Source organism: Dromaius novaehollandiae, chromosome 1 (genome assembly GCF_036370855.1).
Source record: "Dromaius novaehollandiae isolate bDroNov1 chromosome 1, bDroNov1.hap1, whole genome shotgun sequence".
In the NCBI taxonomy this organism is placed as follows: Eukaryota; Metazoa; Chordata; class Aves; order Casuariiformes; family Dromaiidae; genus Dromaius; species Dromaius novaehollandiae.
Window position 1 is genome coordinate 65504381 of NC_088098.1, and position 12814 is coordinate 65517194.

General features: G+C 39.1%; 1 protein-coding gene across 9 annotated transcripts in view; it reads left to right on the forward strand.

The window, feature by feature from the left end:
- Positions 1-12814, forward strand: part of LOC112993380 (voltage-dependent L-type calcium channel subunit alpha-1C) — a 416350-nt gene that overhangs the window by 252014 nt on the left and 151522 nt on the right. For 6 of the 9 annotated variants that reach the window (XM_064515116.1, XM_064515133.1, XM_064515142.1 and 3 more), the window contains exon 4: positions 9498-9601. In XM_064515116.1, coding sequence (XP_064371186.1) covers positions 9498-9601 — 104 coding nt within the window. Of the gene's footprint in view, positions 1-9497; positions 9602-9975; positions 10080-12814 lie in introns of all 9 variants that reach the window. The other 3 variants (XM_064515158.1, XM_064515173.1, XM_064515152.1) reach the window with 1 other exon arrangement.

Below are 12814 nucleotides of genomic sequence, written 5' to 3' on the forward strand. Positions count from 1 at the left end.
CACTTGTCTGCATCCAGCTCTGTCTTGTCTTTGTGCTGAAGACACTCTGAAAAAAAGTCTCTATATGCACATGTAGGATTATTTGTAAAATTCCATAATTCAGATACCACAGTAAGAAGAGCCTTAAAAATAAGTGCTTGATGACAACAGCTGAGCTTAAAATTTGACTTCTCTACTACAAAATGAAACAAATGTGAGTGTCAAAGCAAATATTTTTTAGCAGGAGCAACTGATCAAGTGCTGCTCCTTCCTGTGAGTGTCATTAGGTCAGAGTGAGGCTGAGGTGAGCTCTCCAGTCTCTCCTTTGCATCCTCCTGATACTGCCAGCTACAAAATGCAGAGTATTTCAGAACAGTCGCAAAGAGCAACTGTGGCTTAGAGCACCATGAAGACTACCGGAATATTGATTTTTAGAAAGAAATTCTACCCAGAAGAGAAACAAAGGCATCTGGAGTCCTTTTGCTTATATTTTATGCCATTCAGAAGCAATTCTATTCTGTTGTTCCCAAGCCCGTAAAAGTAAGTCCAGCTTCTTTTAATTTGTATATTTTTGCTTATTAGAGGATTTGGGTTTTTTATTTCTCCACCCCCCCTTCTCTATCCTTTTTCCATGAGTCAGCTCTGAGACCTTCGATTCCTGCTTCCTATCACCCATCTTACAGATTCAGGAAGGCTAAAAGAGTATTTCAGGTTGACAAGAAGAATGATAATGCTTCTCATGGTGCACTAGAATGTCTAGACTGAAATGCTTAAAGCTTTTTGTTATGAACGAAATGATTTCGTCATCTCTTAGTCACTATATGCACAAAACTTCTCATTTTATACTGCTCTTTTTCACAGGCAATTTCAGGAAATGAGCTCCTTATCATATATTTTCCCCAATCCTGCACCCCACCCTATTCAAGCAAAGTACTTAAGCATGTAAGTTCATTTCTGGTGGTAACAATATTACTGACCATTGACTTCAATGGAATTACTCAAATGCCTTAAGTTATGCATATACATGAATATTGGATTAAAAACCTACCAAGCAAAGACACCTGATTAGATTTTAAATATTGAGGAATCTGAAAGGTAGGCTCTTCATCCCTAGGGCAATGATGCAGTAAGTCTAAATCCATCGTTAGGGGCATATGATGGGAAATAGCAAATACGATCCTTCACTTGCTTATTATGTGAACAGTTAAGTCAGATGGATGTATGCTGTGTAAAGACTTACTTGAGATGTTTTTGGAGACCAGCCATAGAATTCTCAAGCGAAAATGTGCTCCTTTCGTGTCTTTATAGATATGATATGCAGCAGCCTCACACCATTTAGGCTGCAAATGCACCTGCAGATACAGGATCTGTGGGATTTCAATGCTGAAAAAGCAATCCCACACTTTGTCTCACAGGTTAGAAAAAATTCTTCGGATCCTGACATATACAGAAATTCAATTTTAGTACTGTGTCCCTTTTTACTCCCTCATAAAAATCTTCCTGAGGCTTCTTTTTAGGATTTATAGTTTTGCAAAAAAGCTAGAAATTGTAAAGAACATTGAGCAATTTCTTCGTAAAAAGCAATGTTAAGAGTAGTGTGACTTCCAATATATTGCAACTTGCGTAACTAATATATTTATTGCAAGTGTTGAATAAAAAAAGAATCTAATATAAGCAGTACTGTTAGAGGTCAGAGAAAAATAGTATGCAGACTTTGTCACCAGAGCTAACCAGCAATGATAATTTTTTGCAAATTCAGGGGTTGATTTATTTCTGTCACAGTCTATAGTCACAGTCCAATTAATTAAGAGCTGTAAAAGTGCATGACCACTAAAGAGTCTGTTATTGGATGTCTTAGACTTCTAAGGACAAGAAAAATTGTTGATAATAAGAGAAGGAGTCAAGCCTTCATGTCATGAGTCCTCTGTCTACTCTGACTACTGGCAAGAGCTTTTAAGGCAAAGATTGCAAGTATTTCGGAACCAAGGTATTCCTAAGCCAGAATCAACTCTAAAGTTGAGAGATTAGCCAGAAGAGAGTAATCTACTGAACAAATTATTTTTTGTTTGCAGAACAGCCTGAAAAACGCTCCATCACCAACTACAGTTGTTAGTTGGATATTCTTAGAAACTGCCAACATTATCCTTATTTACACTTGGGATGGATATTTCATTCCTCAGCTATTTCTGCTGATGTAATATATCTAGCATAAGTAAAGGTAGAAAAATGAATCTCTGTTTTTTTGTTTCTTCACTGTACAGATTTATCCAGACACTTCCTGGCAAATTCATCCTGCCTTAGTTATTTCTGATGGGTCACATCAGTTTTATGAGACCATTTTATTTCCCTGACAGGATGACTGCAACACATTTAGGCAGTCAGTGGGAAGGTTCAACAACAAAGCAAAGCTTTTAACTATCATGAAACATTATGACAATATAATGGAAGCAGAAGAGATAACAGAACAGAAATACTTGAAAATCTTAAACTCGTTCCTTTCTGGGCCACATAGCCCTTGCCTGATACATAGGTTTTATTATCTGTAGTGTAGATTTTTTTTTCTTCAATATGGTCAGCATAGGTTACGTGTAGTAGTGAAGGGTGGAGTGCCACCCTCTGTTGTTCACTTTAGTTGTTTTTGTGCCTGAGTTCTGATTTAAAAGGTTTTAGGAACTCCCTCCCAGGTGCAAAACAATGCCTCATTCTGTACAAAAGACAGGTTCTAGTGCTGCTTGAGCAGTTTAAAGCAGTAGCTCCATGCGAGTATGTGTGAATAAAATGCATTCACCCAAATATTCTTGGGAAGAGGAGGAGTGGAAAAGGAAAATCCTTTTTTTTTAATCCAAACCTCTTTATTATTGATAGATGATAAATATCTAAGTCTCACATTAGTATATGCATAAGCCTTTCTGCATCACCTGAGCCATGCCAGTATGATGCACTTTGATCTTTGATCTAAGCTGCAAAACCACTTATACATCCTTAAAGTGCTTAAGTACTTTTCATGAAAAAGATGATTTTCAAAATGAAGGCTTCAAACAGGAAGCTATATTCAGGGACAGTTAAGTGTTTGTTGGCTGTGCCTCCTCTCCCTTTTCCTGTCTCCCTCTCCATGTATTCTCCAATTTTATTTCCCTATATGACTACAAGCAAGATTCAGTTTCACCTAGAGATCTTGTTATTGGCATTTACCATTGCATTTGGATAGATCACTTCCTGAGGCAGTGAATTCCACAGATTGGTTGTAGGCTGCATAAAAATAGCATTTCTACACGCAAGTTCCAAATTTACCTCCCTTTAATTTTATTGAGTAGTCTGTGCTTCTTGATTAATGTTATTCTGTGAAAGGTTATGCACTTCATTATGGAGTACTTGAAGCACTCGACTTGTATTTAAAAAAGGCTATCATAATATTCTTTAGTCATTAAAAATCAATTAGCAATTTATTCAAGAAATAGAAAGCTAGCCCTAGTTTCCTAGCTAACTTGCTTTGCGTTAACCTGCAGCTCTCCAGTATTTTACACTGAGCAAGACAAACTTCATTTTTTTTCCTTCAACTGTCTGTACTTAGCATGAGCAGCTTGCTACTTTCTAGTGGTAGCTATCCTTCTATGAAGGTTGAAACTTTTCCTGTAGCTTGAGTTTTTCAGTTGTTTTTGAAGGACATTTGGCACAAAGTGTAAGGATGTGGGTATGTGAATTATAAAGTCAGGAGAGTTTAATGAATTGTGTCAACCCTCCCCGTTAATAGAAAGCTAGCCCTAGTTTCCTAGCTAACTTGCTTTGCGTTAACCTGCAGCTCTCCAGTATTTTACACTGAGCAAGACAAACTTCATTTTTTTTCCTTCAACTGTCTGTACTTAGCATGAGCAGCTTGCTACTTTCTAGTGGTAGCTATCCTTCTATGAAGGATGAAACTTTTCCTGTAGCTTGAGTTTTTCAGTTGTTTTTGAAGGACATTTGGCACAAAGTGTAAGGATGTGGGTATGTGAATTATAAAGTCAGGAGAGTTTAATGAATTGTGTCAACCCTCCCCGTTAACTGGAAGACAGATCTCTACTCTGTGCCTGGTGATGATGAACCGTTATGTTAACAGATAACATGGATCTAACATTATCTGTGAACTATGGTGCTGGTGTAATGAATGAGATGCTTGCAAAATGTGCCAGACTAACACCCCTGAAAAAATACAATTCTCTAAACAGATAAAGCAGAATAACAGCTGTGTCTCATATGCCCCCACTCATATCTCTTCACCTAGTTCTGCAGAATCACAAGGCACAAGTGTCTTAGCTCCCTCTTTTTATTCCTTGGCATTACTGAAACTGTAGGTTGTAATTGTGGTTAGCAAACTGCAGAATTAAAAGTGTTAGTGTCACTGCTGGCAGATACTCTGTATCATCGAGATAGAAGCCTTCAGCTGAAGCTTGAAATGCTATAGTCATGATAGCAATTGAGAACAATGTTTGGTAAAAGGAATAGTTCTTCCACAGTACACAATGTCCAGCAGTCCTCCTCAGATATGCTGGAATACCTTGTTTTCATCTTGATGCTGAGTGGGTCCCAGGAAGCAAAATTATCAGTGTATAGTATCAAAATTCAGTTCCCCTGGTCTGTGTGTAATGATGTTGTTTGTACAACAGTGATGTTTGCTTTACCCAGAGAGGAAAGACTGACTCCAACTTTGTTAATAACAATGGATATGTGTTGTAGCCAATGCAATGGGATACTTGGGTTTTCCCAGAAAGATATTTTTTGTAAAAAAACACCAACATAGAGTCTGTGGCCGTGTGACAGTTCAGAGCTTTGACAAAATAATGTCTCCCAGTACTTTACTACAGTTCCTTATGTAGGAGAATATTAGTGCTTCTTACAAGTGTTTATTGATGGGACCCAAGGCAAAAGGATGACACAGATCCAGAAAAGTTTGAAGAGGATGGCAAATGTGTTTCTTTAATCACGGTGTTTCCAAGCATAACTGCTAGGGCTCTGACTGTATAGTCCGGTTTGGAAGATATCAAATCTCTTTAGTTCTGGTTGAGTACCTTCTTTAGAAAACAGGACACAGCCTTGCATGCCAGAAAATGCAGATCTCCGTCCTCTTTTCCAGGGTCTCAAGGACAAACTAGACAGTAGCTTTATTCATTAATGCTGAGAACTGGCACATAGTGTAATGGTGGACCCTACTGTTGCCACAAAACTGTCCAATTAGCCAAAACAAAGTTGATGTTAGATGGAAGCTATAGTTGCTCCTCAAAGAGAATGACCCTGCTGTTCCTTTCAGTGCAAGTGATAGGGGAACCCACAGCATGCTTAGGCATTTGCACAGTGCAGAAACTTGGTTCCAGTCCCAGTCCCATCAACCTGAGTCTGGAGCAAGGTTAGAGCATTGCTGAATGAAAGACTCAGCTGGATTCTGCAGAGGCCATTTGATCACCAAGGAGTCTCTTAAGCAGATTTCTTCCATAAGAGGTACAATAGCTCAGCCTGATTCAATTCCAGTAATCCTGAGGCTGGTCAACTTCTGAATACTTAGATGGTAACATTTAATCCTATAGTACTCAATGAGGCTAGGTAGTATCCCATTTTGCAGCTTGGAAAGCTGGAGCATAGTGAGACAAAGTGATTTCCCCACATATTGCCAGACAGGGTGTATAGCAAATCAAAAGATGGAATCTGAGATGTTATCCCTGAGGTCTCTCAGAGATCATCTCTTAAGGGCTGATAGATACATCAATATTCAGAAATGTACCAACCTTCTGATCACTGAGAGTAGTGAGATGTTAGTGTGGAGATGTGAGCTGTAAAAGGTCAGGCAGCTTGAGTTAGAGAATAGAATTATTTCTATAAATGACCATTTGTAGATTCCCACCAACGCTGTGCTAACATAGTTAACCTAGTAATTGTCTCATACATACTTAAATTGACACCAGGTTGCAGTCACCTTGACCACTATAGTGGGAATATTATCGTTCATATCTACAGTCATTAATAGTCTTTGTTTGCAACTGTAAATTTAGAAGATGATCCACCTTTCCTGTTGAGATTTGTATGGTTAATAGTAAACACACAGGGAGAAATAAGGGGAGAAGGAGTGCATTCTGCAACCAGACAGCTGAGCTCTGTGTCAGGAGTTGTACTGTCTGTACTAGAGAGGTAATCTCTAACAGAACCCTTTTCTGTTCACTGTAAACGCTACAAAAAGCATTCTGCCAATGTCATTTTCTGCACTCAGTGGTGTGTAGATGGTAAATCTCATTCTGATCCTGTTGTGATGCTGTGCAGCTTCTCTACTTCAATAGCATAACTAGGAAAATTCAACTGTACCACCTAAGTTACGTTTGCATAACTCAAGTGCAGTTTTTTAAGTACAGTTTTGCAGTAAAAGCCTCCAGCTGCAGTCAGCAAGATACGTATATGTATACACATGTGATGAATAGCTAAATATTTGAAGAATGCTGATAAATTTCCAGGAAGGAGTTTGAATCAAACAGAGATGCAAGGTTTGCTAATGGTATGGCAACACTGTTCAGTTGGGCACAGTCTATCACAGACTTACAGGATACTTCCATTTTAGAGGAAGCATTTCCAGGTATTTGGTAGGATGCAATCTTAGCCAAGAACTTAATGTTTCTTAAATGTTAATGCTTTGCTGTTATTGTGCTGAATAAGCGTATTTCTTTTTTCCCTCCACCTTCTGCGAAGCAGCCTAGATATCTGTCGTGCGTCTCTCCTGGAGACATTTTTCAAGCAAATAGTAAGCTCATGGTGTACTACCTCTTTATCAAAGGGGGTATTTTACGTAATTTACCAATTACTTAATGCTATATCAACATATACATACCTATCACCTGTGGCTCTGTGTCACAAAGTATGGAGTATTCTCATCTCCTACTAAAGAAAATGAGGTGTGAGAGCACCCAACATACAGAGAAGTTCTATGGGATGGATGCCAGGAAGAGAGATACTAAATAATCGGCCTTCTGCAAAATGTTGATGGTTTCTCTACTCTTGAGAAGCCAGTACTGTTCCTGTCTCTCAGCTTCTCCATTACTTATATGGTAGAGCAGTAAAGGGAAGCCTCAGTGCTCTGCTTAATCAGGAGGCAGGTGTATTTTTTAGGACTAATTTGTGCTGATGCTAGTTGGCACAGTCTTTATGCAATTTACAGGCATTGGGAATAGTTGGAGTACACTGTAATCTGATTATGTACCTTACCAGGCCACGATGGAAGTTTCTTGCCAGCTGGAAATTTCTTCATGACAGAATAGTACGAAGGGGCAAGCACCTGAATTATGTACCAGAAACTCTGGCATGGGGTACAAGGATGCACTTGTACTACAGCCCTGAAAAGCTCTACTTATTCACTTTCCCATCTGATTAAAAAAACTGCTGATAGATAAGTACCATGTAGTTGAGGGCTTTTTATCACAATCAGTCATAATTAAAGGGAAGTCAAGTCATCACTGTTCTTGTGCTAGTAATTTCTTATGGCAGTTTTTCAAAGTGATTTATAGTCATTATGTGGAACACTTTATATAGGTAGTGACATTCTTTATATAAGAGAGGGAATGTTAAGTCTTGTTTCTTGACCTAGTTCCAATTTGGGTAGTTATGCTTTGCCTGCCCAATTTCTCCTCTGTGACTTGAGATAAATCTGCTATTCTGTCTTGTGTCATGGTATTGTGTTCTCTTTAAACCATTGCTGTGTTTCACAGCAGAGGTATCAGTCTTTAACCAGTCGGTTAATTCTTTTTTTGGCTGTGTGGGAAGAAATGTAGTTGCAAACATAATAAATAGTTAGTATCATTTACAAACTAACCAGACAGTTCCACAAAGGTATTCAAAGGGAAACTGAATGATATACTTGGGGAAAGTTTTGGGCACTCCTGGCTTTTTGAAGAGAGATGTTCATTCTCTTCCAACCACAAAATTTATTAATCCTCTGAGGAAGGATTTGATGAACTGCTTTCACAGAGGCAGATTTTGAGCTTGTTCTTTAATAAGTCTTCTTCAGTTAAGTTGCAGCTGAAGGAGCCCTGAGATAGGGTTCTGGATCACCCCATTGACCGTGGACAGTTGCCAAACAAGGACTTCAGTGACTGTACTTTTAGAGGAAAACGAATGATGTTCTATCCACAAAGAAGTGATTATATTAGTGTTACGCTCCTGCCTTGTCCTACTGAAGGTCTGAAATTCCTTTCCTGAGTTGTTATGAATCTTGAGTCAGATCTCCTCCCCTAAAGTGTGTCTCAGTGCCCATGTATGGAAGAATATTTCTTCTGTGATCACAACAAATGCTTAGGCTGCAAAGGAGAGACCATTTTCCTAGAAGGAGAAAATAACATAGGAGACAATTTTCAAAAGCATTGAAACCAAAGGAACCTAGGCTGCTTTATGCCTTTAGGTACTTTTAAATCAGAAATTTACATTCATGAATCATTTTAGTGTTCCTGAAAATGTTAACCACTGCCTGTTTCTTTAATGATACTATGTCTATTCAGGAGATAAGTGTTTATGGAAGGTAAAGAAAAAGGGGGCTGTGGTATTTATGACACCATCATGTGAATGAGATTCTATTAGAGCATCCAGCAACTTCCCAAATTTTTGAACTTCAAAGGAGGCCTCAAGATAAAATGGTGTTTGTATGTATGAGAGCTTTTAGAATGAACGAAATACCATATTATGCACTAGAGCTGCTCTATGCATAATACAGGTTCTGGTGCTAAAATGACAGTCTGCCAGCTTCATTTCCAGATACCTGTGGTAGTGTTAAAGCCAGACCTGTGCTCAACACGTTCAATTTAAAGTCTGAAATTCTCTGAATATTCAGTTGTATAGGGGTCACTTCTTGGCGTGGAGGCGAGATTCCTCTCTAGAGAGAAAGGAAGTTTGTGGGAAAGCTTGAGAAGACACTTGATCAGCTCAGAACATGATGGGCCATGATAGGACTTTCCTCTAAGGGATACAGCTGCTGCTCCGACTATGGTAAACTAAAAATTACTGCAGCATTGCCAAGAAAATAGCAGTATTTGCCCACAGTTGTCACCACATGCTTCTCACTGAGATAAGCGAGCCTGCGTTACAGATGGGAAATAAATGTGACCTGATAACACATTGTAACAATGCTTAGCAAGCACTAGCAATATTTACACTGGCAGCAAACAGTCATACATACATGCAGAGGGTTAAAACAGAAGTTTAGAAGTCACTGGATGGATCTGTGTGGTCCTGTGAGTAAACTCCAGAAAGTGAAAGTCTGCAGCTTTGAGTATTCAAAAAAATGCCAGTATGGGACATTGGTGTATCTCAGCCTACATTAATCTTTGCCCGTAAGGAAACAGGTAGAGAACCATACAATCAAAGGAGAGGACACATCAGAAAGAAAATACAGAAACACTTGCTGTGATTATGTGAAAACCAGCCACAGGCTCTGTTTACAAACCTTTCCATCTGTTCCTTTGCCTAATCATTTCTGCTTTCCTTCTCTGTCTTCTAACTTTCCTTCGTCTTTCCAGATGCAGGACGCTATGGGCTATGAGTTACCATGGGTGTATTTTGTCAGTCTGGTCATCTTTGGATCCTTTTTCGTTCTAAATCTGGTTCTTGGTGTGTTGAGCGGGTAAGCCGACAGTTTTGGTGTCCTTTTTCCAATGCTACAGGGCAAGACTCCATAATAAGGGTTCTTCCCTGTCACCAGGATTCTTTCTGAGGGATTAAAAATCTAAATCCAAGGAAGTTTTCACATCAACTCGGAAATATTTTTACAAAATGTTCAGACTTTGCAAATAAAAATACAGGTAACAGAAGAAGTTATTCTCTAGCAAAGAAATTCAACCTGAGGGCATCCAAAATTGCTAATGCCAACCTTTCATAAATTTCCATAAAAAAGACTATTGAAAGCCTTACTGCTGGTGACTTGGGATCTCTTTGGCTGGAGCCTTGCAGTGCTCAGAAACTGAGCTTGTCTCACTAATTATCATTCCACTCTTCCAGGTCAATGATGCCATAGGAAGGGACTGGCCCTGGATCTATTTTGTTACACTAATCATCATAGGGTCATTTTTTGTACTTAACTTGGTTCTCGGTGTACTTAGCGGGTAAGCAGTACCAGGAAAATGTTTTATTATTGTTTATTTTTAAAAATTTGTATTTCTATTCCTACTCTCTGGTTACCAAAACAATGGGCAGTGGTGGGGTTATCTCAGGAACCTTTAATAGAACGCCTTGGTTATTGTTGCACAAATGGCAAAATACGGCATTCCAAATGGCATGGAAGGAGTCTTTCAAGTAAATCGAAGGAATACAAGACAACTCTTTGCCTTTAACATGTTCCTCTACCTAAAACCTCTACCTATGCTCTGTGGGAAGAGCACAGCACTATATATCCCCCGTAAAACTGGCTATAGGTGAAGCATACTATTCACCGTAGAAGGGGATTACAGTAAAATCTGTAGTAGAGTCAAGAGGACTGAAGGAAGAAAGAGAGCACATAAGGCAAATCCCTTCATATTCGTGGAATGAGATTCCTGCCAAATTACGTCTTCTCGCATGAGAAGTTTTCACATTGCTTAATATCTCTAAAGCACAGTCTGATGGGAGTCTGTTTTCCCTAGAGTCTTGGACATGTTTCTTCTTCAATAAGCACATCTTCTCTGTTGTGCAGATTACAAGCTTAGGCATGATGCAGGGAGAAAAGAACCTTTCCCTTGACCTAAGGGTGAACATAGAAGCAAGAGAATTGCTGCTAGTGTTTAAACGTCCCTAAGACGTCCAGACATCTAGCTGTGTTTCAGTACTGCAGTGTAACCCTCACTGCAAGGCATCAATTTGGTAGCTTTGATTAAAAACAATTGATACTGTACCCAGTAGTTAAAAACTTTATTGTGCTTGGAGAGCGAGATAATCGGAAAAATCAAACCAACAAACATTCCTTGCAAGACTTTTTTAAAAAAGTTTGCCTGGAATTAGGCTTCTAATGCATGGCTGGATGCTTAAAGCCATTCTATGTAGATGCATAAATATGGTATGAGGACTTTTATGCATTCTCTTTTTGTTTGTTCCTAACATTCCACCTCCTGTAATGATCTCCAAATGAATTTGGTGAGAGCCTTTATTTGTTGCCTGGATGGGCAGTCCTGAGGTCTCCTGTCTTTTGATCATAAGAGGGGACTTGATGCCTCACAGAAATTATATCCTCAGTACTCGGGCCAACAAAATAGGAAGGGCACTAGTAGGACCAGAGAAGATCCTCCACTGACCATCCTGCAAAGAGACAGGTAATAGTGGATCCTACCGGAGGTTTACTGTTGTCTTCGTTATTCTGTTGAAGGAGACATGCAGCTAAAACAGCTGCTGCAAAGAGAGGGGTGTCCAAGGATTAAATGGAGAGGGAAAAAATCCCCAGAATGAAGTGTCATGCAATAGTCTGTGTTGGATATCTGGAGAGTGATACTCAAGATACAATTTTAAAACATAAGCTCCTCCCTGCTTCACGTGGATACTCTAATCAGCAGATGAGGACATCAGCAGTAGTGGAGGATGATGACCAGTCAAAAGTGGGTAAGCAATTTGTTGTGTCAGAGATGCAATCAAGGGCCATGTAAGACTGGTTAAAGATTATATAGTATCCAACTGGATAAAGAGTGTCCACAAGCCCAGCCTTGAGGAGTGTCTACTGTTGAAGCAGGGCTGATTCACTTTACCGACTCTTGGATTTGTGTCTGTACCTAACTGAAAATTGAATTTCCTCTCTCTTTCATTTTTCAACTCAAGAAAGTGTTTTGGGACCTAGATCCCCCACCTTCTGAGATGCTGCAGCTAGACTTCACCACAGCTAGTGGTGAGAGGTGGAAATAGTCTGTAGGAAGAATTGAAATCAAACATGAAGTTCACCATGTTTAAGCTGTGAGTCACTCTTCCTGGCTGCATTCACAGTATTATGACAGCTGCACTGTTTCTGCAAAATTTTTCCCAACTGGAGAAAAGTAAAAAGAAACTTCAGAATCTGCATCCATGAAAAAACACAGAAATGATGGGAGAAATGTTCCAAATTTTCCTTGGGCTAAGTAAGCAGTTCTTAAACAATTAACTTTCTAAAGCAGTTCTAAATTTTGCTGAGTCGCAAAGTGTCTTTGCTTTGCAGATTCAGCTTTTTCTTATAGACTTGCTATTGCTATAAGTTTGTTCTGTGTGGATGACCCACTGATTTGTTCTATGTAGATCCAAAGCAGTATTCCTGGTCATCTTCATAGCTCCCTTCTGGGCATCTCTGATTTGTCCCCATGTATTTATTTCAGGAACTTCACTGAACATGTCTTGGAGGTAGATTTCATCAATGACATATAAGCTTAGTTTTTTTAATCACTCTGAATACATAAGTGTAATTAATTGTACTCACTAAGATGCTTTGATCACACCTAGACTTTTTGCATCTGCAAAATTAAATGCTGAGTTCTGCTCTGCCTAAAGATCGTACCTGTAATTTGTTTTCCCTTAAGTATTTCACCCATTCATAGTCGTTTTGGTGAATTTAATAGTCACATGCTAAGCTAAATAGTATGAAAGAATATTCATGTGTAGAACTATAGTCCTCTTTGTGTCTTGACTGAGCACAATATAAAATTCAAGTATTCCAAAGGAAACATCCAGTCAATGGACCACATAGCAGACCTCCTTAAGCCTAGGCAAAAGGATTCAACATCATTGTTGTGAGTGAAGCTGTTGTTAGAGGTCTCCAGAGATCAGAGACGTTTGTATCTGTGGTATCTGTTTCAGTCAATTAGTGAGGAAATTAATGGCAGTGTTACTCACATATCTTGCCTAGCAGTGATCC